The 27,938-nt window shown below is 46.1% G+C and overlaps 1 protein-coding gene across 1 annotated transcript in view; it reads left to right on the forward strand.

Annotated features, from left to right (window-relative positions):
- LOC147101826 (uncharacterized) overlaps positions 1-27,938 on the forward strand; it is a 320,645-nt gene that overhangs the window by 220,893 nt on the left and 71,814 nt on the right. Inside the window, exon 6 of the mRNA XM_085965804.1 lies at positions 24,128-25,009. Coding sequence (XP_085821930.1) covers positions 24,128-25,009 — 882 coding nt within the window. The remainder of the gene's footprint in view (positions 1-24,127; positions 25,010-27,938) is intronic.

Genomic DNA, 27,938 nt, shown 5'->3' on the forward strand with positions numbered 1-27,938 from the left:
GCCGCCTCCCCGAGGCGGGAAGGGAATTGGTGCCAATTAACTGCCTGTTAACAGGTAGTTAACAGGCAGTTTTTAGCCTAATCCCTATTTTTATTCCTGAAGCATGGGATTCCCGATGGCTCCAAACCACGCCAAGTTAGCGAGGCGGGCCGTCGGGCTGAAGGACTTGGAGGGTTCGAGATGTCCGGTGTTCAGGTGAGTGATGGGTGCATGAGTGAAGAGGTAAGTGTGTGTAAAGTGTTTAAAGAAGTTTTACTTACCTTTGCAGCCTTCCTTCCTTCAGGTCTCGGGAGTCCCTCATCTCACCAGCACAGAAAGCAGAATGGCCGCGAGCTGTCAAAAGTTGCAGCATTCAGCTTTCTGTTCTGAAGCAATCTCTAAGTCAGCCTGAGAGGAAGGAATTAACTTAGTGTACAGATTGTCAGTGTTTGACAGCTTCAAAGAGCTGTCAAATGCTGATATTTCATCTGTCAAAAGCTCTTGACAGATGAAATGTCAATCTGTGACATCACCTGTTGCCAGGTGGCCCTTAATTGGCCTGCTGAGCTCGCTGGGTGGGCTCAACAAGGTCGATCAAGTGAAAATCGTGTGGGTTGGCCACAACTCGATGGAGGCGGGACTACAACCTCGAAAGCTGTAGTCCCGCCTCCTATACGCCTCCAGAATCAAAATCCAGCCCCAAGTGTCCGAAGGTCCAGAGCAATCAGGAAGGTGCAGAGTTTTTTTGCAGTTCGGAGGGGTTTGCCCGCAGCATGCCTCCGACCACAATTTCCTCCCCATAGATTTAAAAGAAATATTTGATGAGCTCCAAAATGATTGCTGCCTGCAGTAGACTGGTTAAATGCTGTCTGCTGGCTCACGTCTGATTTGGAGACTCATGCAAGGTAAATTATATCAGCTGACTATGTCGGCTAACAGGGCTGTTGTCCCAGTGACTCAATTGGTAGAGACACTGTCTAATATGGAACTAAGCCATACAGGCCCGGGGCCTCCCTGGTCTGATCACTCATCTGTGATGACTTCAATAGCACCTCCCAGTCCCCAACCTCTACCAACAAGAAGGACAAGAGCAACAATATCACGGAGGGGAACCTGGAGGAGATGGTGCTCCACATCATCTACCATCCTGACTTGGACAAATATCGCCATTCTTTCATCGTCATTAGGTCAAAATCCTCGAATTCTGCCTAACACCATTGTGAGAGCACCATCACCACAAGGACTGGAACAGTTCTTGGGGCAAATAGGAATGGGCAAAAAATGCAGCCTTGCCAGAATCACCTGCATCCTGTGAACAATTGATTTTTTTTTTTTAAAAGCTGAACTCAGTTCGGCTGTCGTAAGGATATTCTAATTAGTTTCAGCATCCCAGGTTAGGAGTGGGGACAAATCTGTCAGAGACCCTGCTCCTGATGATATAGTCCACTAACCTCTGCATGCTTACCATCTAGGCTATTACATGTGCAAAGTTTCTGGAAGGCAATCAGTTCTCTTACAATCCTATCCCAGCATATAGCAACATTTTCAGGATAGGAGGGAAGAAAATTGGAGCAATAGAAATGGATTTTTAAAAAAATGGTTAACATTTATTCCCAGTTGCTTTTACAAAAGAGCTGATGTTTGAGGACAGGATAAAATGGATTAGAGATCTGAAGGAAAATGGTCCTCCTTTGCCCCACATATAAATGATGCAAATATCCTATAGAAATGCTGCACAGCTTTTATATGTGGTGCGCATAGAAAGGAGAAAGAATTTGCATTTCTATAGCGCCTTTCACAACCTCGGATTGTCCCAAGTGCTTTACAGCCAATGAAGTACTTTTGAAGTGTAATCACTGTTGTCATGCAGGAAACGCAGCAGCCAATTTGCGCACAGCAAGCTCCCACAAACAGCAATGAGATAATGATCAGATAATCTGTTTTAGTGATGTTGGTTGAGGGATAAATGTTGGCCAGGACACCGGGAGAACTCCTGTTGCTGCTCTTCAAAAAGTGCCGTGGGATCATTTACATCCATGTGAGAGGGCAGTCGGGTCCTCAGTTTAACGTCTCATCCGAAAGATGGCACCTCTGACAGTGCAGCACTCCCTCAGTACTGTTTTGAAGTGTCAGCCTATATTATGGGCTTGTAGTGGTTCGTGTAGATCGCCACTAAATAAGAGAGTTTGACTTCGACGAACTATTAACAAGCTGTTTATTTACAGGAACAGACTAATTACATCAGGTAAGATGGCTGACTAGGAGCACCATGGTATAGGTCTTGTCCCAGCGGGGACTCCACGAGGACTGAGTTTGCAGTCCGGTGGGGAGCGTGATGACGTCATCACGGTGTTCGCGTTTCCCGCGCTTAGGGCGCCACGTGATGCGCGTCGTTGCGTCGCTGGCCGTTGAGGCTGAGGTCGCGAGGCCGGGCTGTGCCGGTGCTTGCCGCGGGAGCGGAAGATCGCGTCGCTCCCGTCGGCTGGCCGTTGAGGCCGAAAACGCTAGGCCGGCCTGTGCCAGCGGCCGTCTTGGAAGGCCGAGTCGGGCTGGTAGCCGGTGCACGCACATCACGTCGTACGTGACGTGACGTCAGTGTGCTAGGGCGCGTCTTAAAGGGGCAATGGCCCCAACAGGTAAGTTAAAAGGGCAACGGCCCCAAAAGGTAAGTTAAACATACAGTAAGGTAAGTTAAAGGGAATTATGTGTCTCAATGTAAGGGACAACCAGTGGTACCGCCACAGGCTCAAGTTTCTGAACCCTCTATCTTCTGACTCGGAGGTGAGAGCACTATCACTGAGCCACAGTTGACATCTGAACTAACTTTAATCCATACTTTAAAACTAACTCCAGGGAACTGAGACGGACAAAAGATCAGTTTCCCAAGTTAAGATACCATAATCTGTTGCCATGGCTGAAGGAAATTGTAATCCTTTCAGCCTGCGACACACATTCAGTAACCTGTCAGAAATATATATCCTAAACTGGGGACTTGAAGATAGACTGCCAGATTCAAGGATAACACAGAAATTAAAGCCATTCAGTTAACTGGTTTTCAGTCAACTGGGATAACCTCGGCTGTTAGTACAGAAGATGTGAAAGCCCATTATTGCATTGCAGTCATGCTTTGGACCACCTTCCATGCCCCCCCCAACCCCCCCCCCCCCAACGCCTCACACCACCCCACTCCACTGGTTTCTTCTCTATTTTGTTGGCATCTAGGACAATCCACTTGCCATGAAGGCCCTGAGGCGAGAATGGACTAAAATAGGTAAGTGCCCTACATCTGGAAATGTATAAATTAATTGTCTATTGCACGCGCTCTCTCTCCTTTCCTCTCCCGGAGAATCTTTATTGGCTGTTTTGCACAATGCTCCCCATTCTCCAGATCCAGTTCTGAGTAACTTGGCACTGTGAGAGATCTATCATGCAAGGATTTGGAAATCATACTGAGTTAGTCCAAAACATTGCACTCACGTCTAATTTAATGTGGAAACATAAGTTATGGATAACACAGGAGGAGACTGAGAACTCGTAAAATTCATGACAACACGCACAGTGAACAGCATTGTCGTCTGTTCTGTTTCAAAGTTTTATAATGAAGCGACAGGGTTACAGAATGCTCCTGCAGATAAACCCATTAGAGAAAAATCAAAGGTGATATATTTGCCTTATTTAAAGCACATCAGAATCAATCTTTTACCAAGATCCATCTATATGTGTCAAAACCTGTCACAGTGTACATCTCTTCATTCACTGTTGTCTAGATATCCCAATTTCTAGATTGTTTAGTTTGCTTCTGTGGCAAATATTATGCTTTGAAAAATCAGATTTGCTGACACAAACTATAAATTCAAACATGCTCCATCATTATGGGGCTCTCTGTTGAAACATGGCCTTCATTATGGGACTACAGGAGCTTGGCATCCCTCATTTTCATATTAGACTTTTTACAATAAATATGAGTAATAACCAGTGGAAATGTAATACTGGAAAATACTTTTGCAGGCACAATGTCGTCAGCTATAGGTACTGGGCATTAATCCCAGTAACACTCAGCTACCAAGTATGATATTTTGTCTAACTTCAGTTTTTCACTCTCTACCCCATTGCCCAATATATTGGTTAAATATAAATAACATTACAGTCAGCTTTATTGAAAATGAAAATTACTTTCTTGGAAAGGTTTAAACAAGCCTCTTTACCTCAAGTTATCTTTCATCACTATGGCCCAGATTTTGCGGTCGGTATGACAGCGTACTCTCAGAGTACGCCATCTTACCACCTTTGAAAGGGAGAGCAAGTTCAGGATTTCCACACGTACTAAATCCTGAACTTGCGATCTGTCAAGTTCCAACTTGACAGATGATCCGCACTGACATGAAGATCCTAATTGCTGGCGCAGAGTTTGGTGCACAGCGTAAGGGGATACCCGTCAATAAAAATCTTCGTTTTGGTGAAACTCCTTTCCTTTAATGGTTATTAGTGGGCTGTAAACTTTGACACTCAAATAGGAGTTCGAAAAAAAATCAGTTCAGCAATGAATATTACTGCATTATATGATATTGTTTTATTGTGAGGGCTCCACAGCAATCTTACTTTCTTCCTTTTTCCAAACTGGAACCAGCTGGCCATGAACCATCTACAGCCAAAAGGGTAGACAAGTGACTTGCTCCCTGGCCTTTCTCCAAAGTCACTCCATTTTTGCCACTGGAAGGTGTACAATCTGATTGGAGCACCGGCCCATGTGATCCCAGGTACGCTCCCGCACACAGTGCGCCCTTGGGATCCATGGGCCACTACACTGCACTCAACTCCGCAGCCTCGGGCAGCAACTTTTCGTTTGGGGCCTCGCAACAGGTAAGTACGCATTCGGTTCGGATTCCGCCGGCATAATCCTTAATTAGGATGTTTATTTACTAATGAGGTACACAATAAAAAGTTGTTTGTAGTAATGTGGAGCCTATCGTATTGCATACAGTGAAGGACCACATCACATGTTTTAAACCTATCTTTGGCACACACTGAGAGGGCAGTTACTTTATACACCATATAAATATCACACTGCACAATGAAAATATGTTCACTGGACTGTGAATTTCATTGTAATGCACAGAGTGGCAAGCCATTCACACAGAAAGGTAGTCTACCAATAAACCAATAATAATTTGATTATGAATATACCTGCAAGATGGACAGTGAGTGTGTTCTTCTAAGATCGAGGCTGTGATCGGGTCCATTAAACTTATCATTCATATCCTTTTTGGTTCTCAGTAACAGCCAGTAGATGTAACCTGTATGCACAGAAAAGTTGACAGATATATAATTAGTTTGATTTTATGGAATGTTTATCCATTGGAATCAGCAGCTTCTGTATCGTACAATAGGATGTTGGATTTTGCTTACACCTCTGATTCTTTTTTTCTGGATTTCCTTGCTCGGAATCTGTGGAGAATGATTTTGGAAAAGAGAGTATAACCAACCATTTCTTTAGCAGATTTGTTTGCATTGAAACTGCTTATTCCCCCTGAGAATCACTTTACCAGATGATTATGTAATAAATATGTAATATATATAAAAAATACTAATTATTTAGATTTTTAAAGCTAAGAATTTTTGTTACTGAAGGTAGCTTAGTATGCTGTTCTTAAGTTGGAATCCCTAGTGGAATTGTTTTCCCAGTCGGATTTGGCAAAGCTTTCCCTGTCAAATGGTGCAACTAGAATATGTGTACTTGAAACAACTCTTTCAGATAACTCTTGTAATTTTACCTTGTTGATGTGTGGTTCAATGGTAAAGATTGTGCCCATTATATTGTCCGTTGTTCATGAAAGTGTTATAAAATGGTGGGAAACAGATTATTGCAATACATGGAATTCTTTCCCCTTAGAACCATAGAATCATACAGCACAGAAGGAGGCCATTCGGCCCATCGTGCCCGTGCCGGCTCATTGGTAGAGCTATCCAATTAATCCCACTCCTCTGCTTTTTCCCCATAGCCCTGCAAATTGTTTCCCTTCCAATATTTATCCAATTCTCTCTTGAATGTTCCTACTGGATCTGCTTCCACCAGCCTTTCAGGCAGTGCATTCCAGATCACACCAAATGCTGTGTTTAAAAAAAAAATGTTTCCTCATGTTGCTTCTGGTTCTTTCTGAAAGTTACAATTATAGGCCAATTATTCTACAAATGTTATGTTGTGAATTTTTGTTTTTGTTTTACATTGATGCAAGCTTTAAGGTATGACATGGGCCATAAATTCACACAAATTAGTCGTCCAGAATCAATGGAATCTGCAAAAATGCCTAATTAAAATTTATAGACAGAAAATTATATGGCCATTCTCCACAGGTTACATGTATTAAATACTCACTGCTTGCCAACTCCTAGGGTAAAGATCATACTTTCTGCAACATTTTTATTCTTATTTCCACATGTACGCTGATGACACCCAGCTCTACCTCACTACCACTTCTCTCGACCCCTCCACGGTCTCTAAATTGTCAGACTGCTAGTCCGACATCCAGTTCTGGATGAGCAGAAATTTCCAATTAAATATTGGGAAGACCGAGCCGTTGTTTTCGGTCCCCACCACAAACTCCGTTCCCTAGCCACCGACTCCCTAACATCTGCCTGAGGCTCAACCACACTGTTCGCAACCTTGATGTCATATTTGACCCTGAAATTAGCTTCCGACCACATATCCGTAGCATAACTAAGACCACCTATTTCCACCTCCGTAACATCGATCGTCTCTGCCCTTCCCTCAGCTCATCTGCTACTGAAACCCTCATCCATGCTTTTGTTACCTCTGGACTTGACTACTCCAACGCACTCCTGGCTGGCCTCCCACATTCTACCCTATGTAAAGTTGAGGTGATCCAAAACTCGGCTGCCCATGTCCTAACTCGCACCAAGGCCCATTCGCCCATCACCCCTGTGCTCGCTGACCTAGTTAAGCAACACCTCGATTTCAAAATTCTCATCCTTGTTCTCAGATCCCTCCATGGCCTCGCCCCTCCCTATCACTGTAATCTTCTTCAGCCCCACAACCCCCCGAGATATCTGCGCTCCTCTAATTCTGCGCTCTTGAGCTTCCCAGATTATAATCGCTCAACCATTGGTGGCCGTGCCTTCTGTTGCCTAGGCCCTAAGCTCTGGAATTCCCTCCCTAAGCCTCTCCGCCTCGCTACCTCTCTTTCCTCCTTTAAGACGCTCCTTAAAACCTACCTCTTTGACCAAGCTGTTGGTCACCTGCCCTAATTTCTCCTTATATGGCTTGGTGTCAAATTTTTTGTCTTAGAACCCTCCTGTGAAGCACCGCAGGATGTTTTACTACGTTTTAAGGCGCTATATAAATCCAAGTTGTTGTTGTTGTATTTCAATGATTTGCTCTAATTAAACTAATCAACATTTGTCTACAGCTTTAAAAAGAAATATTTAGCTGAACTGCCATTAAGAAAGTGTTAGAAATTAATACTGTTGCCTTTTAGATAATGTTCCAGAGCAGATTGTGTAATACCAAATAGAGGCAACTTAATTATACATGGTTATCCTATTAACAGTTTTTATTGGTACCATGCCAGGGGCCATATGAAGCGTGCAGTTATACTATAGATGCAAGCACCTGATTAAAACTATGTGGAGATGGCAGATCCAAGTTATATGGCCAGCTGCATGCCACTCTCTGGCCAAGCAAAGGGCAGCTCTGGGCATACTGGTAATGAAGCATTCAAAAATTAACTGGAGCAGCCACATAAATACTGTGGCAACAAGAACAGGTCAGAGGCTAGGTATTCTGCGGCGAGTGTCTCACCTCCTGACTCCCCAAAGCCTTTCCTCCATCTACAAGGCACAAGTAAGGAGTGTGATGGAATACTCTCCACTTGCCTGGATGAGTGCAGCTCCAACAACACTCAAAAAGCTCGACACCATCCAGGACAAAGCAGCCCGCTTGATTGGCACCCCATCTACCACCTTAAACATTCAGTCCCTCCACCACCGGCGTACCGTGGCTGCAGTGTGTACCTTCTACAAGATGCACTGCAGCAACTCGCCAAGGCTTCTTCAGCAGCACCTCCCAAACCCGCGACCTCTTCCACCTAGAAGGACAGGAGCAGCAGGCGCATGGGAACACCACCACCTCCAAGTATATCGCCGATCCTTCATCGTCGCTGGGTCAAAATCCTGGAACTCCCTACCGACCAGCACTGTGGGAGTACCATCACCACACAGACTGCAGCAGTTCAAGAAGGCGGCTCACCTCCACCTTCCCATAAACAAATACATTTTTTTTTTTAATCTTACCATATTAGTGGATAGTCAGCTCTCCATTCACATGAACAAGATTAAAAAGTGAAGCCTGAAATGTTCCATGGTGATCAGAGTAATTCATACGATAGCAAAATACTGCGGATGCTGGAAATCTGAAATTACAGCAGAAAATGCTGGAAACACTCCGCAGGTCAGGCAGCTTCGAGGAGAGAGAAACGGAGTCAATGTTTTGGGTCGAGGACCCTTCATCAAAACTGAAAAAGGTTAGAGAAGAGAGATTTTTAAGCAGGGACAGGGGGGAGGGGAGAAAAAGGGATGATGGTGCAAGGCATAAAGAGAGTTAATGGGACAAGTTAAGAAACAGAAGATGACTCTAGATGAGGTGTGAATGACGATGGCAGAATCATCAACAGCTATCATGTGAGAAGACAAGGGGGAAAAAAAATATAGGGGTCGAGGTTATAGTCTGAAATTGTTGAACTCGATGTTAAGTCCAGAAGACTGTAAAGTGTCTATTAGAAAGATGAGGTGCTGTTCTTCGAGCTTACGTTGACCTTCATTGGAACAGTGCAAGAGGCCGAGGACGGAGAGATCAGAGTAGGAGTGGAGCGGAGAATTAAAGTGACAGGCGACCGGAAGCTCGGGGTCATGCTTGCAGACTGTAATTCTTAGTTTGTTTTGCTTGGTTGTGAGTATACTGCAGCCGATGCATAGCTGAAGCTGTGTAAAACTATAAATATATCGGTGAAACCCAAAATATTGTAGCAACAACAAAGGGAAGTTGACTTTGCCGATGTGAGTGCCTATGTTTAGGATTAACAAACATGGAACCATTCATTCTTAAGTAGAAACATATTTCTGACGAGTAAACTGAGGTACATCACAAGATTCCTATAATTTTAAGGACCTATCTTAACTCTGGAAGTAATTACATGTCACAGTATGAAAGAATGTCTTATAGGAAATAAAATTTATTTTTTCCAAAATGCAATACAGTAATATACTTTCCAAAAGGGCTACCAGGCTCCATTTTGTGCCAAACCCCACATTGTAATTATTACAGTAGACACTACATCATCACTGGTTATTAGCCCCCATTATAGTCTTAATAATATGCTGAAACATTTGAAGCTGATTCAAGCTGGCCAAGTTTTAAAGTTCACGATGGAAATAATCTCTTTAATGGCATTCTATTTGGGGAGCATTTTGTTAATTTTAGTCTTGCTGAAGAAAGGTAATGATTCATTTTTTGTAATGTCCAATTTGTGTTCTACAGAATTGACATTGCAAGTGAACATAAACTATAGGTGATGGATTGGATGGTCATAATATGTAACACATTATTTCATGCTTGCATAGATTGTGAATTATTGGTTTTAATAATTCTGATCGGAATGTATAACTGCATCGTTAAAAGCTGCAATCTGTCCTGTCACCGCTACATGTTCTCCTCCACGTTAGTAGATCACTTGCTCAGATTGTAAACTGTTTCAGAGCTTCTTGCTAGTCTCTAGTCACAATAAGAATTTTAAAATGGAGATGTTTGGGTATCGGGACCGGGAGCCAAAGTAGGTTAGCGAGCCCAGGGGTGATGGGTGAATGAGAATTGGTGCAAGTTAGGATACGGGTAGAAGAGTTTTGGATGCGTTTAACTATATGGAGGTGGGAGACTGGCCAGGAGAGTATTGGAATAGTCGAGTCTGGAGATAACAAAAGCATGGATGAGGGTTTCAGCTGCAGATGGGCTGAAGCAGGGGTGGAGTCGGGCGATGTTACGGAGGTGAACGTAGACGATAAAGTCTCTTGTTCGAAACCTGGAGTTAGAGCCACATGCAACTTGCCACAGAGCAGCAGGATACCGATTACCTGTGGTTCTCTACATGCTGTGTTTTTGATCTCGGCCATGATCTCGGGTTGCTAACTTTTGGCAAGTCGCAAATCAGGTCATGGACACAGTAGAATAGGGTTTTAAGATGTGCTTTGCTGTGAACCAAAATTCCTCAAACTTTATTAACCTTTTTTGAAAAACAATGCCCTGTGCAACACAGAAGGGGGAACTTCTGGATACTTTTTTTTTGCTGTCAATGATCATAAAATTAATTTTAAATTATGTGGATCCTAGGTATAAGAATTTCCCCAACTGCCAAAGAACAGAATTCTTTAGCCCAAGATATTATAGTGGGTACCCAGAAGCGACCCATATCTGCTTGATAATTAACAAATTTGAAAATTAGGTCATCTTTGGCAAAATATTAACAAGAATATAGATGAACTAATCTTTGTCTGATACTCTATGTAGATGGAGCCCTCGGTAGGTCAAGGTTGTACAAGGCAGTGCTATAACACCCAGTCTTGATTCCTTACCAGAGCTAGAAGTGTTGAAGTAAACAGGAATTCTGCTCTGTCAGACTTGGCATTGTTGTTGCGTCCTTTACGAGTTTGCTGGGCCTAAAACAATAGGCTGTAGGAGTCTACGTACTCCTAGCAAAAAATACTGAACTCGGAGAGGTTCAACAGAAAAGGTTTAATTGTTGAGACTGCATGTTGAACACAAAAATGGCGTCAGAGACTACACCAAGTCCGACTGCCTTTTACCAGTCCACAGCTTCGACTGCTCCTCCCCCGCTCTGGGCTTAACTATGTTGCAGATCGAGTTTCTTAAAGGTGTGATCCTTCTTAAAGGCATGACGCATGACGCCTGATTTATAGTCTACGGACCGAAAGCGGATTGTGTCCTTTCTGTGATCGGTACGCCATACAGCTCCCCCCAGAATCCGCTAGTAGGGAGTGTACGAACCGGCGTGGCGGCTTGATGGCACGGCCGGAACGGCTCTTGGCGGTTGGTGTCGGGAGCGGGGCGGTCGGACGCGTTGGGCTCTTAGGCGGTCTGCCCCACGGTGGGGGTTGGCCCACTTGAACGGGTTCGTCGGGCTCTAGGTGCGCCAGCTTGAGCCGGTCGACCGACACCCTGTCAGTTCTGCCGCCCACTTCGAGGAGGAAGAACTTGTTCCCCGTCTGGAGTACCTTGTAGGGTCCGTCGTATGGGGGCCGTACAGGTCCTCGGTGGGCGTCATGGCACACGAAAACAAATTTGGCCATGTGCAGGCTAGGTGGTACGCGGGTTGCTGGTTCGCCGTGCCGGCCGGTGGGTACCGGAGCGAACTGTTGTGCTCGGTTGGCGAAAGCGCGGCGTTGCTGGTCAGCCAACCAGGGGGTCGTGGCGGTGGGCAGGAACTCTCCGGGTACGCGCAGCGGCTGGCCGTACACGAGTTCCGCCGCCGAGGCTTGCAGGACTTACTTGACCGCGGAGCGTAGGCCAAGTAGCACCCACGGGAGGCGGTCGATACAAGCCTCGTCCTCGAGGCTGGCGCGGAGGGACGCCTTCATGGACCTGTGGAATCACTCGCATAGTCCGTTGGCTTGGGGGTGGTAAGCCGTGGTGCGGTGAATGGCCACCCCGAGGTTTCGGGCGATGGCGGCCCACAGATCAGAGGTGAACTGCGGGCCTCTATCCGACGTCATGTCAGAGGGGACGCCGAACCGAGTGACCCAGGTACCGATGAACGCCCTCGCGATGTCGGCGGTGGTGGTGGACGTCAGTGGAATGGCCTCAGGCCAGCGGGTGGTACGGTCCACGATTGTCAGCAGGTGCGTGTGACCTTGTGATGGCGGCAGGGGGCTGACGAGGTCGATGTGGACGTGGTCAAACCTTCTTTCTGGCACGGTGAACTCCTCGAGTGGGGCTTTGACGTGCTGGTGGATTTTGGCATGCTGGCAAGCTATGCAGGATCTGGACCAGACGCGCACATCTTTGCGCAGGCCACGCCAGACAAATCGGTTGGCCACCAGTCTAATGGACGCGCGGGTGCCGGGGTGTGAGAGGCCGTGGACAATGTCGAACACCCGTTTTCGCCGGGACTACGGGGCGGGGTTGCGCCAAGGAGGTGTCGCATTTGACTGTGATGGCGGACGGGCCGCAGGCGACGTCGGTCAGTCGCAGCCCTGGGAGGGTTGTGGGCGCGGAGAGCAGATCGGGGTCGGTGCGTTGCTCCGCTGCCAGTTGAGCATAGTCCACTGCCAGGTGGGCGCCGTGGACGGTGGGGCGGGATAGGCAGTCGGCCACCACGTTGTCTCGACTGGAGACGTGCCGGATGTCCGTGGTGAATTCGGACACCGCGGCGAGCTGGCGTTGTTGCCTGGCTGACCACGGGTCCGCAGATTTTGCCATCGCGAATGTCAGGGGTTTGTGGTCGACAAACGCGGTGAAGGGGCGGCCCTCCAGAAGAAATCTAAAACAGCGGACTGCCAGGTACAGTGCGAGGAGCTCGCGGTCAAAGGCACTGTATTTGGCCTCCGGGGGGCGCAGTTGGCGGCTGAAAAAGGCCAGCGGTTGCCAGGCCCCGTCGACCCACTGTTCGTACACGGCGCCGACTTCGTGGTCGGAGGCGTCCGTGGTGAGGGCCACCCTAGCATTGGGTTGTGGGTGAGCGAGCATGGTGGCGTCGGTGAGCGCCTTTTTGGTTGAGTCGAAAGCGGTCAACATGCCCGCCGACCACTCGATCGCCATTCTGTCTTTCTTACCCCGGAGGGCTTCGTATAGGGGCCGCATGAGGGAGGCCGCTCCGGGAATGAGCGGTTGTAAAAGTTGATCATCCCCAAGAACTCCTGGAGGCCTTTGATGGTGGTAGGCTGGGGGAACTGCTGGACGGCTTGCACCTTGGCGGGCAGGGGAATGGCTCCGTCCTGCGTGATGTGGTGGCCGAGGAATTCGATCCTGCTGAGGCCGAATTGGCACTTGGCTGGGCTGATGATGAGCCCGTGCTCACTGAGCCGCTGGAACAGGGTGCGGAGGTGCTCGATGTGTTCCTGCTTGGAGGAACTAGCTAGCAGGATGTCATCCAGGTAGACAAAGAGGAACTTCAGGTCCCGGAGGACCGAGTCCATGAGCCGCTGGAAGGCCTGGGCCGCGTTTTTGAGGCCGAAGGGCATTTGGAGGAACTCGAATAGCCCAAAAGGGGTGATTATGGCCGTCTTGGGAACGTCCGTGGGGTAGACTGGCACCTGATGGTAACCGCGCACCAGGTCGACTTTGGAGGAGACTGAGCGGCCGGCCAGTCTAGCCGAGAAGTCTTGAATGTGCGGTATGGGGTACCGATCCGGCGTGGTGGCGTCGTTTAGGCGCCGGTAGTCCCCGCAGAGGCGCCATCCCCCGTCGGGTTTGGTGACGATGTGGAGTGGGGAGCCCCAGGGGCTGTTGGAGCGGCGGATGATGCCGAGCTGTTCCATTGTGGCGAACTCGGCCCGCGCGATCTCCAGCTTGGCCGGGTCCAGCCTGCGGGCGTGGGCATACACCGGTGGGCCTGTGGTGGGGATGAAGTGTTCTACCCCGTGCTTAGCAACTTTCGCGGAGAAGGTCGGGTTGGTGAGGGCTGGGAAATCAGCCCGGAGTGCTGAGTAGTCGTCCGTTGAGCGGGCGCGGCACTGCCACGCCATTTCGGCGGGTTGGGGGGGCCATGGCGCCCGGGATAGGTGACATGGTGTTCATGTCCATGAGGCGGCGCCGAGGCATGTCAACCAACAGGCCGTGGGCGCACAGGAAATCCGCACCGAGGAGCGGGGAGAGCACCTTGGTGGTGATAAACTCCCAGTGGTAGCGGCGGCCTGCGAGGTCGATGGTGACGGTGCGGGTGCCATACGTCCGGATGTCGGTGCCGTTGGCGGCAGCCAGTGCAGGGCCACGGCCGCCTCGCTGGATCTCGAGGGCGGACACGGGGATGATGCTGCGCTGCGCGCCCGTGTCGCATAGGAAACGGCGTCCGGAGGCGCTGTCCGTAACGTACAGCAGCGTGCCTGCTTGCCCCACGGCCATCGTGTAGGCCGGTGTGGGGGCGGTTGGAAACATGCAGGGATGGCTGCAGCGGCGTGCCCGTGTGCCGAACCGGGTATGGAAGTAGCAGTAGCCCTGGGTCGGAGGGCTTGGGGGATGTGGGGGCTTGGGGGGCCTCGTGGCCGAGCTGTGTGGCCGCATGATAGAGGGTGGAGCGCGCGCCGATGCTGCGGGGGCCAGGTCGGGGGTGACGGCGTGGTTGGAGCCGGTGGACAGGAGCTTTTCGGCTTTTTCGGCCAGGGCCTCGAGGTCCGTGAGGCTGGACGCCACGATCGCCGGGCGGATGCTGGGAGGTAGTTGGCGGGTAAAGAGCGTGCGGAAGAGGGAGCCGGGCGGTTTCTCATCGGTCAGAGCAAGCATGTGTGAGAGCAAGTCTGATGGCGTGGAGTCACGGAGGTCGAGGAGGTGGCAGTTGCGCACGAATTGGGAGGCTGTGAATTTTTTAAGGAGCGCGGCCTTGAGATGTGCGTACTTGCCTTCCTCCGAAGGGTTTTGTAGTGTTGTCCAGACTTTCGTGATTGTGGAGCTGCCCAGGGAGGCGAGGAGGTAGTCGTATATCGTTGCGTCAGCGGTGATGCCGCGGAGTCGGAATTGCGATTCGGCTTGAAGGAACCAGGCGGTGGCTAGGTTCTCCCAGAACTCCGGCAGCTTCACAGAAACTGTGTTTGTGTCAGCCATGGTTACGCTTAGGAGTCGTCCTGAGCATCGGGGTCACCAATGTAGGAGTCTACGTACTCCTAGCAAAAAATACTGAACTCGGAGAGGTTCAACAGAAAAGGTTTAATTGTTGAGACTGCATGTTGAACACAAAAATGGCGTCAGAGACTACACCAAGTCCGACTGCCTTTTACCAGTCCACAGCTTCGACTGCTCCTCCCCCGCTCTGGGCTTAACTATGTTGCAGATCGAGTTTCTTAAAGGTGTGATCCTTCTTAAAGGCATGACGCCTGATTTATAGTCTACGGACCGAAAAGCGGATTGTGTCCTTTCTGTGATCAGTACGCCATAAGGCATCTTTTTATAGTGTAGCTAATTTTCTTCATAAGAAATTAAACTTAAGTGTCAGTTGTAGCACTCTCACCTCTGAGTCAGGAGGTCATGGGTTCAAGTCCCACTCCAGAGATTTGAACACAAAAGCTAATCTGACACTACAGTGCACTAGTGAGGGAGTGCTGCACTGCCGGAGGTGCTGTCTTTTGGATAAGACATTAGACGCAGCATGTAGAGGATCACAGGTAATCGGTATCCTGCTGCTCTGCCAGATGGACTTAAAAGATCCCACAGCACTATTTTCAAAGAAGAGCAGGAAAGTTCTCCTGGTGTCCTGGCCATCTTTCATCTGTCAGCCAACACCTAAAACAAATGATCTGGTCATTTATCTCATTGCTGTTTGTGGGAGCTTGCTGTGCACAAATTTGCTTGTGTTTCCTTACATTACTACAGTGACTACTCTTCAAAAGTACTTCATTGGCTTTAAAGCATTTTGGGATGTCTCCTGCATTTTCTTCCAGTTTGCTGTGGTTCTCTGACCTAGTCCTGACCTTGGTTTCACAGTTTTACTTGAGTAGGGATCAAATAAGGCAGAAATTTATCTCATTCTTACAATATTTAACAAGCATTCAAGGTAATTAAACTTGACCTCTCTATGAATTATTAGTATTCTTTTTTATAGGTTATGTAAGGATCCAGAATCATGTAAAGTAGCGCTACACAGATCACTTTGAATATCTGTTGGGAGAATGCACTTAGTGCCAAAAACAGATTTAAATAGAGCAGTTGTTTGTCTTACAGGATTGTATTTTTGAGCGCCTTAAATTGAAGGTTTTGCTTGGAATTATATTGGAATGTTCAAATTTGAACTGCAGAAATTATATCTTAGTTTTACATTGGAAGTGATTTTGTTTCAGTGCTTGCCGTGAGCTGAAATTGTTTTACACAGTGCGCTACATGATGCAACACCACTCGGTTTCTATTCGTGGCCAGCACTTCAGTGGGTTATAAATACCCTGGTAAAACTACAATATTTTCTTATCAACTGGTAATTATTGGCTTCTAAGAAGGAGTAGTTTCCCAATTAAGTGGAACACTGCTGTCTACAATACAGACTCATATTTCATATGTAATTATGTACAATTATGCTCAGTTTGGTTCCATTATTTCACCAGAGTTGGCACAATAATAATCCACCTACAAGGAGTATCTTAAATGTTACAAAAGCCGTGTTCATGCATCTTCCATTTCCAGTGTCACATCTTGTATCTGTTTTAATAACTTGGCTAATCCATGTTGTAACATTCTTTGTATATATACAGCATAAATACAAATAATTGTATGGGGGAAAAATTGGGCTGCTTTGCGCCTCTCGTTAGTGCCCCCATGAGGCAATAACGGGGTGCAAAGTTCCTAGCGCCCGGGCGCAGCGCCGCTAACGCCTCCCACAAAATTCAGCAGGAGGTTAATGGCGGCGGTAGCTGGTAGCGCCCCGTGGCACTGCGCCGCTGGTGATGACGTCATCGCTGTGCGCAGCACCCCAGCCGCAAACTTTGGTTGTGCCCACTGACCTATTGCCGGATGACATGTCTGACAGGGTCAGGGTGGCGTTTTTGCAGCTGCGGCGGCGCAAGTTAAAGGGGAGGTGTCGGGCGGCCATTTTTTGGGGGGCTGTCTGCCAGCACCTGCCCCCTTCCGCTTTTATCTTCAGGGTGCCGGCCGCGATCGCTCAGGCTGGCACTCCTCTCGAGTGCCGGGCTGTTTTCATGGCACCCCGCTCCCCGGTGGTTCAGCAGGGCCCCGGTGTGTGCAGCGCTAGGCCCCTCCCCTTTTAAACAGGGGAGGGAGGCCTGCAATTACGCAGAGCTACTTGCCCAGGCGCGTGGCGCTGTTGCACGTAGTGACTCGAAATTCACTGGTAGCGCCCCAGGAAGTAGGGGGAGCGCTTGCAGTAGCACCCCGCCTCCTGCTTGGGGTGCTACCACTGAATTTACGGTGCAGGGGCGCTAACTTTTTCGGGCCCGGTGTAGTTAGCGCTCCAAAGGGGGCACCACTGAACCTTTCCCCCTATGTCTTTGCAGAGATGAGAAATTAACAATAACTTAGGCGAGGGTGCTACCAACTGAGCCACTGCGTGCCAGCCAGTGGCTCAGTTGGTAGCACCCTCGTCTCTGAGTCAGAAGGTTCTTGGTTCAAGTCCCACTCCAGAGACTCGAGCACAAAAAATCGAGGCTGACACTCCCAGTGCAGTACTGAGGGAGCGCTGCACTGTCGGAGGTGCCATCTTTCGGATGAGACGTTAAACTGAGGCCTCGTCTGCTTTCTCAGGTGAACGTAAAAGATCCCGTGGCACTATTTCGAAGGAGAGCAGGGGAGTTATCCCCGGTGTCCTGACCAATATTTATCCCTCAATCAACATCACTGAAACAGATTATCTGGTCATTATCACATTGCTGTTCATGGGAGCTTGCTGTGCACAAACTGGCTGCTGCATTTCCTACATTACAACAGTGACTACACTTCAAAAAGTACTTCATTGGCTGTAAAATGCTTTGCAACGTCCGGTGGTCGTGAAAGGCGCTATATAAATGCAAGTCTTTCTTTATGAAATTAATTATGTGACGGTGATGTAATATATATATTAGAAGGGGTGGTGTGATCTGTAGTTACTTTTGGTTGGATGTTCAGGGACTATTTTTTAATTATTACTTTAGCTCGTGTCCATTGATGGCAGTATGACTGCTAAGAGAATACTTGCGTCTTAATATAGATTTTCATGGATTATTGGGAGGCGGACTATTTTGCATGTTCTCTTAGCTTATGATAGAAGTTACCACATGGAGTGAACAAAGCAGCCTTTGGTGCAAAAGCAACCATCTGTTATTGAATGTCATTTGAAGCTGTTGTGTCTATGGGTAAGGAAGTAAATGAGAGGCAACTCTTTGGCATGAAAATGTCATGCCTGTTTGGTAGAATCATTATGTTAAGTTCCATATGTGCACAATGATGTGCTCTTGATGGGTGTGATATGGTTTGGAGGCAGTTGTTCTTCGAAACAGCCTGGGTGGGATGTTCCAGACATTGTGCACCCGACCAAAGATGTAACAGAAGACATTTAACATTGAAATCCCTGGGTGGGGCAGTGGGTTAAAACGTTGCTCTTCATTTCTGGATCTTGGGTTCAAATTCATTCCAGACTAACCCCTAATGGGATGCAGGTGAGTTGTGTTAACAGGGTGCAATCGTTTGCTCGTGGTGCAGCAGTTCTATTGACATTGAAACATTCTATCCAAGATAGAACTGGTTGCAACTAAGAAAGGACCTCGATCTTTGGACTTGTGAACCTCTGTTAGCTGTATTCCAATCCTTCAGTTCCTCTGATTCTGGCCTCTTGTGCAACCCCCAACCCTTCACCCCACCATGCCGAGGTGTCACTCTCTGGCATTCTCTCTTTTGCATCTCCACCTCCTGATTTTCCTTAAAACCCACTTCTTTGACCAAGCTTCTGGTCACCCCGTCTAATCTTTTTGGCTCGACTGTTTTTCTTCTGCGTCTCTGTAGCGCCAGGGAACATTTTTCTACATTGAAGGCACTATATAAGTGCACGATACTGTTATTGTTTGAAAAACGTTCTGGATGTTGGTACCACTTCAAAAATGGGCAACAGGTCCAGGGGAACAAAAACAAATCAAAAGGGGGATGACTAGAAGCCCACAATGCAGAACTGCTCAGAATTCAGCGCAAATAATTGACAATCTCAGCGAGAGCTTGTGAAGATGGTTTGATGTGTGAAATAGAAGCCTCCTAATGTACTGAGGTTGGGTTAAGCTACATTACTGAATTGGTGGAGAAAGAGATTTGTCCTACATCTGATCCAGGTTATAACTAACCTGCAAGTGCTTGAACTGACGTTCTGTGCAAAATGTGGAAAAGTGCATGGGTGTTCAAACATAACCAGTACGACTACTGCACCCTGAAAAAGAGAAAATATACGCTTTGTACAGTGGAGCCCCAATCTTCACAGCTATCATTCTTCATCCCAATTATCAACAATTTTAATTGGAGAAAGTCTTGCGCGAGACATTGCTTCATTGCGCAGCTTGTTTTGGTATTTGTATTCCATCTCCTTTTCTTGGTGAATGAAACTACATTTTAAAAAAATTTTGTATTGTGCTTGTCGTCAGCCATGTGCTTAAGGTACCCTAGGTTTAAGAGCAAAATCCAGGTTGTTCATCAGTTTCTATTATTCACCAGGAGGAGTCCCCTCCATTATAGCAGATACTGAAGCTTCCACTGTATTTTTATCTTTGCAAAGAATGTTGTTTGAAAGAACATTGAAATTGCCAGTACCCTCACACAGCGGTCGGCCCTGATACCCCACCCCAGCTGAATTCCACCAGAGAACCCAACTCAGGCATTCACTTCAGGATGGGAAATGCGTGAGAATCAGGGGGCACCTCATTGGAAAACCTTGGCTATTTTTGCTATTTATTTTTCTACATTGTTCAGAATTATTAGTTGTGATATAAATGATTTTGCAAGTTTGCTAATAACCATTGTCTGTACTTGACATGTCTGACGTTTACTGGATTGTGATACTTTCAGATTTCCAGCATCCGCAGTGTTTTGCTTTTGTATTCGTGTTTAATTCACTGCTACTTCTCTTGGAATGCCCACCTTGAAGAAGTTCTGCTCTTCTCTCCGACAGGATTTCCGTTTGTCTCTTTTACCTTGTTCATCTTCATGGCTTTCTGTTTCCCTTCTCGCGTTTGCTCTCCTGTCTTCCACCCTATCACAGACCTTCCCTTTTGCTCTTTCCTCCCTTCCCCCCTTTCCCTGCCCCTACACTTGCTTAAAAACCTGTTCCATCTCCAGCTTTTTCCAGTTCTGACGAAGGGTCATCGACCTGAAACGTTAACTCTGTTTCTCTCTCCACAGATGCTGCCTGACCTGCTGAGTATTTCCAGCATTTTCTGTTTTTATTTCAGATTTCCAGCATCCGCAGTATTTTGCTTTTGTATTTGTGATACTACACTGCATTTATTGCAATGCAGGTGATTTAAAGAGGAAAGAAAGAACGTGCATGTATATAGCGCCTTTCCTGACCTCAGGATGTCTTAAAGCACTTTACAACCAATGAAGTGCTTCTTTAAAAATAAATCTATTTACTGTTGTAATGTAGGAAACGCAGCAGCCAATTTGCGCACAAGGTCCCACAAACAGCAATGAAATAAAGGACCAGTTTTAAGGTGTTGATTGAGAGATAAATGCTGACCAGGAGAACTCCCGGCTCTCTTTGAATCGTGCCGTGGGATCTTGTTCATCCTCCTGAGGGGGCAGATGGCATCTCATCCGAAAGCCAACATCCCTGACAGTGCCGCGCTCTCTCAGTGCTGCACTGAAGTGTCATCCTGGATTATGTGCTCAAGTCTCTGCATCTCAATTCGTGCATCACAGCATTCTTTTGACATTGTGCACCAAACTGACTCGATGTGACAGCCTTAGTAAGTTAGAGATGGAGACTATAGTAGGAACAGTGTGTGGTATACATTTGGTAAATGGAGCCATTTTTCTATTTTTGCTCATGATCGTGGGACCAACACATTTGATATTTTTTTTCTGCTTCGAATAAAAAGGTATGTTTGCTCAATTGAAGAAAAAATGGACTGCCAATGGAAACGAAATCAAAAGTTTGAATCTAATGAGGCACAAATGCCATCAACATATTTGTAATGAATGCAATAATGCGTCTAATTTTTTTTTGTTATTTTAATAAATTTGTTACCCCCATTTTAAGTAGGTCGGTTGACAATGTTCCCTCTAATTTTTTTTGGCCCGCGCGGCCCCTTTAACGGGTTGCGTGGACCATTCAAAATTCCATGCATATGCGGTTTTTCTATTTAAAAGCCAGCTCACTGGCCGCGCCAGTCAAAGGGAACATTGTCGGTTAATGAACAAGTTAAAATAGCACATAGAATTACACATTAACGCATCTCGGCTATCACTGAGAGGAATTTCACTTTTTTGTGCTGTACAGATGAGAATTTCCTTAGTGTAAAGTCATCAGTTGAAGAAACATGACGTGAAAACCTGTGTCTTCCCACGTCTGCTTTTATCAGACACTAGTATCAGTACAACGTTCTACAATCGGCTTTACTGTGTTGCTAAAGGTTGAGCTACAACAGATAGTTAGGATTTTTACTGTTTTTGGAATACATCTGTGTCTGCCTGCTACCCATATCTTGTTAAAGCCAGGTTTACTGTTGTTTGCCAACTGTCTATCGAATCCTCAGACACTTGCATGTATGAAGCTCCCCAAAGGGTTTTATCAAGGCACTGTCACTTTGAAAACCTGGCCAGAAGCCATCGTTTTACAGAGTGTTAACCTGGGAGCTGGCAGAATGAGTACAATCCCAGTTAATCTCTGTGACACAGCAGAAGGAAATGTCATAAATCCAAAACTTCCCTTGCATTGATCAGTCGTTTAGAAGCTAGTTTTTTTTTGCAGGGACCAAAAAAAAAATAGCTTTTTTACTTTCCAAATGGTTATTAGCCTATCAGGAAACACCTGCTGGTGAAGCTTTCATTTAAGAGGCTTCAGTCGTTGGAGCATTTCCCCAGCAGCAGTGGAATGGGCAGGGTTTGAATGTGGTCTTCACTTCAAATGCCATTCAGCTACTTCATCATTCCATATGTTTGGATCTGCTTTGAACAGCCTCTCAGCACCATGGTGAAGTTGTGTTTAGTGATCTGTTTATTTGTTAATTTGGCACAGAAGACTGCTGTTGTTAATGGGGACTACAATAAGGTAGGAAAATCTGAAGCTCGTGTTTGACTATATCGGGCATATAAAAGTTAATACACACGTAAAATGAGTTTTATCTCTTGAAGCATAATGATACAGCTTGGCACATTGTCCTGTAGTTTTGAGCAAGGATTTGATTCCTGGAGCACCGATGTTAAATCATATTTGCTGAAATGTTTTAAATTCTTGCATTAGTATTAAGTAGCAAAATTTGAAATGTGAATTACCGCAACTTTTTTTTCATCGATATTTGTAACCAAATAATAGCTCAGCCTCAATGCTAGGTTGCTTTCTATAGGCTTTCATTAGCGTTAGTCCATTAGCAAATATACAATAGTAGAAGATTTTTGAAAATCTCTTTTTATTCAGTTCAGGTTACTCGTTCCATTCAGTTGTTAACAGTCCATTTATCCTGTATCAGATTTTCTAATAAGTGGGGAGGTCTAGTGCTCCAATGTTGTACATTCTTCAGAGCTATGTGCAAAGAAAAAACAGGAACATTTTACCTTTCTTGTTCGATATGCAATAGCTCGTATCATGGCCTTGCTGACAGCATTCATCCCCGGGCTCCACGCGTTGTCACCTCCTCTCACTACAGATCAAGGAAAGTGATGGGCAGTTGTGTGCTTTGTCGAATTTATCATCTAACTTTTGATGAGAGCTGTAATGGACACCTGTCAGAGAAGCAGCGTTGAATACAATTCAAAGCAGGGCTGCTTCATGCATTGGCGAATAGTCTGCATGCTTAGTTGGTAGTTATAGGTGAGCCGTTGTCTTAGCTCGAGTCATGTGCTAGTTCGTTCCTTCAGCAGTGTACTGGCTGCACAGCTTAAAATGTAGGTTGCAAGCCTGACTCGCAGATTTGAAAATATCGTTGCATTGAAACTTAAATTTGAAATGACTGATTTGTGAAACACAACTCTCAATGATTTGAAATGAGTATGAAAAATATTTCTATATCCATCATTACTGTTTGCTGAGTATATGGAAAGTACCATCATCATCGTATCCTGGAATATTAAGCAAAACATTCAGAGATAATGGGAATTTTAACCTAAAAAAACGGGTGGGTTTGGAGCGTGGGGGTAGTTAAATTGTTAAAAATCGGAATCCCGACCTGAACCCGCCTCCAATCTGCCCATTCCAGTTTTAATGGAATGGAATGGAATGGGACGGGAGCGAGCTGCCAGGAGGCGGGACATCAATTTAAATATTACAGTGAGGCTAGAAGCCTCTTCTTTAACCTATATTTTGTTTTTAACTGTAGCTGGTCAGGTTTTATACCCCTCATAAAACTTGCCAACTACAGCAAGCTGCATTCAGGAGGTAAGTGCCTTTACACCTACCTCCTGGATCCAGGTTCCCTGCCGAGCCCACCCCTCGCGAGCGTAGACTCCCCATGAAGCCTCCGATCGCCTTCCCAGACTCCCTTCCCCCCCCGCCCCCCTTGCCCACCAATGATCCTCAAGCCAGCCACGATCCTCTGGTGGCCGGCCCCAATCTTCGCTTCCCTCCCCAATCCCTCGACGGCCCCGATCTTCCTTCACCACCACCCCCCGCACCCAATCCCTCCCTCCCTCTCTGCGGCCTAGTGCCGCAGGCCTACCCGCAAGCAGCCAGCCAGCCTCTCCATCTGGCTGGCTGCGGGTGGGAAACAGAGGCTTCAGATGCAAATCAGACCCTGCTGTTAAAATCGGCAGGGCCTGCGGGAAACCCGTTCTCTCTGAGCCGCCCCCAACCCGCCTTCCCCATGAAAATCCAGCCCAATGTGTAACTGGTAGCTGTCGTATAGTGTGAAATTTTTATTAGCTAAAACTTTAATGGTGCAAAGTGAGGGCAGAGATATATTCAGGAAACATTATCGGTAATGGTTCATTTCAAAGGGTTGGGTCAAAGAAATTCACTCAGATCTTTTCAAAAGCAGAAAATGCTTAACACATAGCAGTGCTGACATGAACTTGTTTCTTGGAGAAATAGAAGACTGGGTTATAATTTGATATTTCCCGAAGAAACAAATGTAATTTCACTCATTTTATTATATTCCAAATGCACTGACCTTCACTTTGAGTGAATGTATATTTACTATTTGTGTTTCTAGATTTAAATAGCAGTTCGTTGTTTATAATTCCAAAAAGTGTACTCTTGCAATTTGTAGCAATGCTCCTTTGTTGACTGTTTTTGTTCCTTCTCAGGGTTCTGAGGATACAACCCCTAGGATGCATACAAGATCTACCTTGTCTTGGATTCTTACTAAAGGAGCTACAAGGCAGATTTCTGATGTGAACTCAGCCGTTACAGACTCTGGGCCAGGGAGGCCACTTGAAGATGATCAACATGGGAGCACAGAACTGCTAAACCTTACTTACAATGAAATAACAGATTTAGGACCAGGCAGGCCTGGTCCAAACATCAGCAACTCAGCATTCACACTCAATAATGCAAGCATTTCAAATGCCGTTCTCCAAGTTCCTGATTTCAAACTCAATGGAATACAAGAGAATGCTGAGTGGACTAATTTAAGGACTCCCAATAAACTTGATGAACTTATTGGTGAAGAGTTCTACTTATCAGTAACTGAAGATCAAGAGGATATCACAGACCATCAACAAAAGCAGGATAGAGGGTTAGTGGTTTCTGATAAACCCACCGTGTCATTACCCACTCCAATAACTTACACAGATTCACAGACTATATCATCAAGTATTCATATAACTGGAGACACTACACTGTCTCAAAAGGATACAGATCCACAACAGGAAGAAAACATGTTGGCAGAATATGATGCCGATCTTACAGATGAAAAAACTGCAGACTCCAAGAAGTTGAGCTGGTATGAAGTAGATATTGATCTGAACGGTGAACCTTCCCCAGATGAAAGTACCAAAACAGAAATTACTTCCAATGAAGAGACCAAGGAGATGGAGAATATAGAAATGACCACCCAGTGGGAAAGTAATAAACTTCACGAGACTTCAAGGAACACTGCAACCGAAACAGTGATCCATCCAAATCACAAAGGGCAAATAATGAAAAGGGCAGGACCTCCTGGGCCACCAGGACCACCTGGTCCATTAGTAAGTAAACTGATATCAAATCATGGAAAGAGGGACTACAAAGTCGTCTTGATACGTGCTTGAGCAAATTTACAATTTGTGTAAAATAGTAGATAGTTTGGTATGGGATGTATTACATATAATTTAATGGTCATGGGTGATTTGCAAATGTGTGTGAAGTTCCCCCATTAGTTTTGCATCTGCATATTTACATATACAAATATGGCTGAGATCCATAACTCAATGAATTTGAGAAATAGAACCTACGTCACACAACTGTGACACAATAAATGGATCCATCTCGTCACTCTGACACAATAAATGGGTACTTTATGTGCAATACCAGTATACCATATTCTAGATTTTAGAATTCATTCTGGTCAGTGATTAAATCTCCAGTTATCTTCATATTGCACAAATGAAGGAAGGAAAGAGACAGAAGGTCTCCCTGATGGTTAAGACAGTGAGTCATGCAGACTAGGGAGATCACCAGTTCAATCCCCAGTCTACAAAAAAGAAAGTCAAGTAACATTAACAGAAATACAAGAAGTAAAATGATTTATCTTGTACATGTAAAACTTTCTGACCTAACCCGTAGTGGGGGTTTTGGTAGCTAAGAGGTATCTCAGTACCATGGTCTTCAACCACAACTGTGACTGCGAACCTCCCCAGGTTGTGCTTCTTTTAAATATTTCTCTTTCAAATATTTTTCTTTCTGACAGCTACCTGTCACTTTCAGTTAATTATCAAAAGTGGGATTAGAAATAAAATGAATCAGGAAATAAATTATTCCAATGAGGTATAAATGGGATTGAAGGAAAACTATTTTGCATAAAAATTACTACATAATATAAAAGATATCTACTTTACGTTTGAGCTCAGATGTAAATGTACCTTGAAGTAATTCTTTGATTATTCAGTTGCTCATACCAATTGCTGCAATCCATGTTTTATAATGTCCAAATAATCATTTGGTTACAAACAATTCAGGATTGTGAACCTTCTCATATCAAAAATTCATTCCTTCAAGTAACCTAAATTAAGACTGCTTCTGTCCCTGGTTTATGTCTTCGATGCTTTATGGCGGTGCTCGGGTCAAGGTCAATGCAAAGAGCATGTGCACCAGTGCTTAGTATTCACTCATACAGAGGGAAAATAATTCATTATGACAACTTCTGCGCATTACTCAAGATCATATGAACAGGATGGGCCGCTCCATAATATAGTATAAATATGGGGAACAAACCTTTACCATCAAAGAGAAATTATGTGACGGAAAAGATTCTCATTATCTTAATGGCAAGCAGATCAATGTTGAAAATGCAATTAATAAAGCAAACCATTTCAGATAACTCCCTTGTGACAATACAATGGTGTTTCTCAGTGTTTCTGTTTGCAATTGAAATCTGTGATACATTCGCTACACCCAAGTAATTAGAATTGATATGCTTTGGATCCCTTTTAGATGAAGATTGGTTTAAGTAACAGCACTTTTTATTACACTCAGTGCACTGTCCCCAGCTTACCCAAAAATCTTGGATTAGATGTTTTCTTAGTTTCTACAGCATCACAGCTGATCTATATTTTTACCCACTACACAAGAGCATGACTTAAAAAATGGACACTTTCAGTACTATTTATTGTGCAATGACAGCAATTAAGTTGAAATAAGCATTGGGGGCAAACTTCGGTTATGTATCGTTTGGGGGCCGTAACCGAATTATTGCCGTAGTTTTACAGCCTGGCACGGAAGTGCCGCCCCAGCCACTAAATTCGGCTTCCCGCCATCTCGGGCGCTCCACTTCCTCTCTGCGGTGTCGGGAGCGCAAAGCGCGGTAGTGCCGGAGCGCTACGCGGCCACTCTGTGTAGCGCTGACACGTTTCAGCGCCCCTCCCCTTCCGTTAAAGGGGAGGGATGCTGCGAGCTCTGCAGGGCCTCCAATGGCCCACCAGGGCGCAGTGGTGCCGTGACTGCAGCCCGGCACTGAGATGCCGTGTCAGACTGCGCGATGGCGGCCACGGACCACGCCAAGGGCCGCCACGGAGGGCCAACCTGGAGGTCGAGCAAAAATAGTAAAATGGCAGTGCGGGTCGCAGCCGCACCTCCCTTTAATTAGCGCCCCGCGAGCGGAGGTCAGCCTGGCTCGCGACCTGCGAGGCTGGCGCTGACACCGCCCGTGGCAGCTTCGTAGGGCACAGCCGAATTTCTGCCGTGGGGCGATAAGGGGTCACAGCGGGGCGCCAAGTCATCGCCTGTGGCACAGCGGCCTGCGGCACTACCGGTGGGGGCGTGGCGCTATCGGCTAGCGTCTCAGTAGCGGCCCACCAAATTTCTTGGGAGGCGCTACCCCCGTCTGGGCGATATGCCCTTTGCACCGTGGTAGCGCCCCCCCGGAGGCGGTAACGGCAGGCACAAAGGAGCCGAATTCCATGGCCATTGCCTTTAATGGTTATTAGATAGCTAAGTTGTTATCAAAATTTCTTTAAAAATTGCTCTTTATGTAATTTTAGCTACTAGTTCCCTTTCTTTTCTAGCTGGATTAGGAAATCTAAGATAAAGTTTGCATTTATATAACACCTTTTATGTTCACCTGAGGGGGCAGACATTATTACAACTCCTTCAAAGTTGCATTGAAGTGCCAGCCTAGTTAATAAAGAAAAGAATGACTTGCATTTATATAGTGCCTTTCACAACCCCCGGACATCCCAATGTGCTTTACAGCCACTGAAGTACTTTTTGAAGTGTAGTCACTGTTATAATGTAGGATACGGGGTAGCCAATTTGCACACATGTGATTTGTGATAATGACAAGATAATGTTTTTTGTTATGTTGATTGAGGGATAAATATTGGCAGGACACCGGGGATAACTCCCCTGCTCTTCTTCGAAAGAGTGTCATAGGATCTTTTATGTCCACCTGAGAGAGCAGGCGGGGCCTCGGTTTAACGT

Source organism: Somniosus microcephalus, chromosome 23 (genome assembly GCF_052327205.1).
Source record: "Somniosus microcephalus isolate GS21.2 chromosome 23, FLI_Smic_1.0, whole genome shotgun sequence".
NCBI classification, from domain to species: domain Eukaryota; kingdom Metazoa; phylum Chordata; class Chondrichthyes; order Squaliformes; family Somniosidae; genus Somniosus; species Somniosus microcephalus.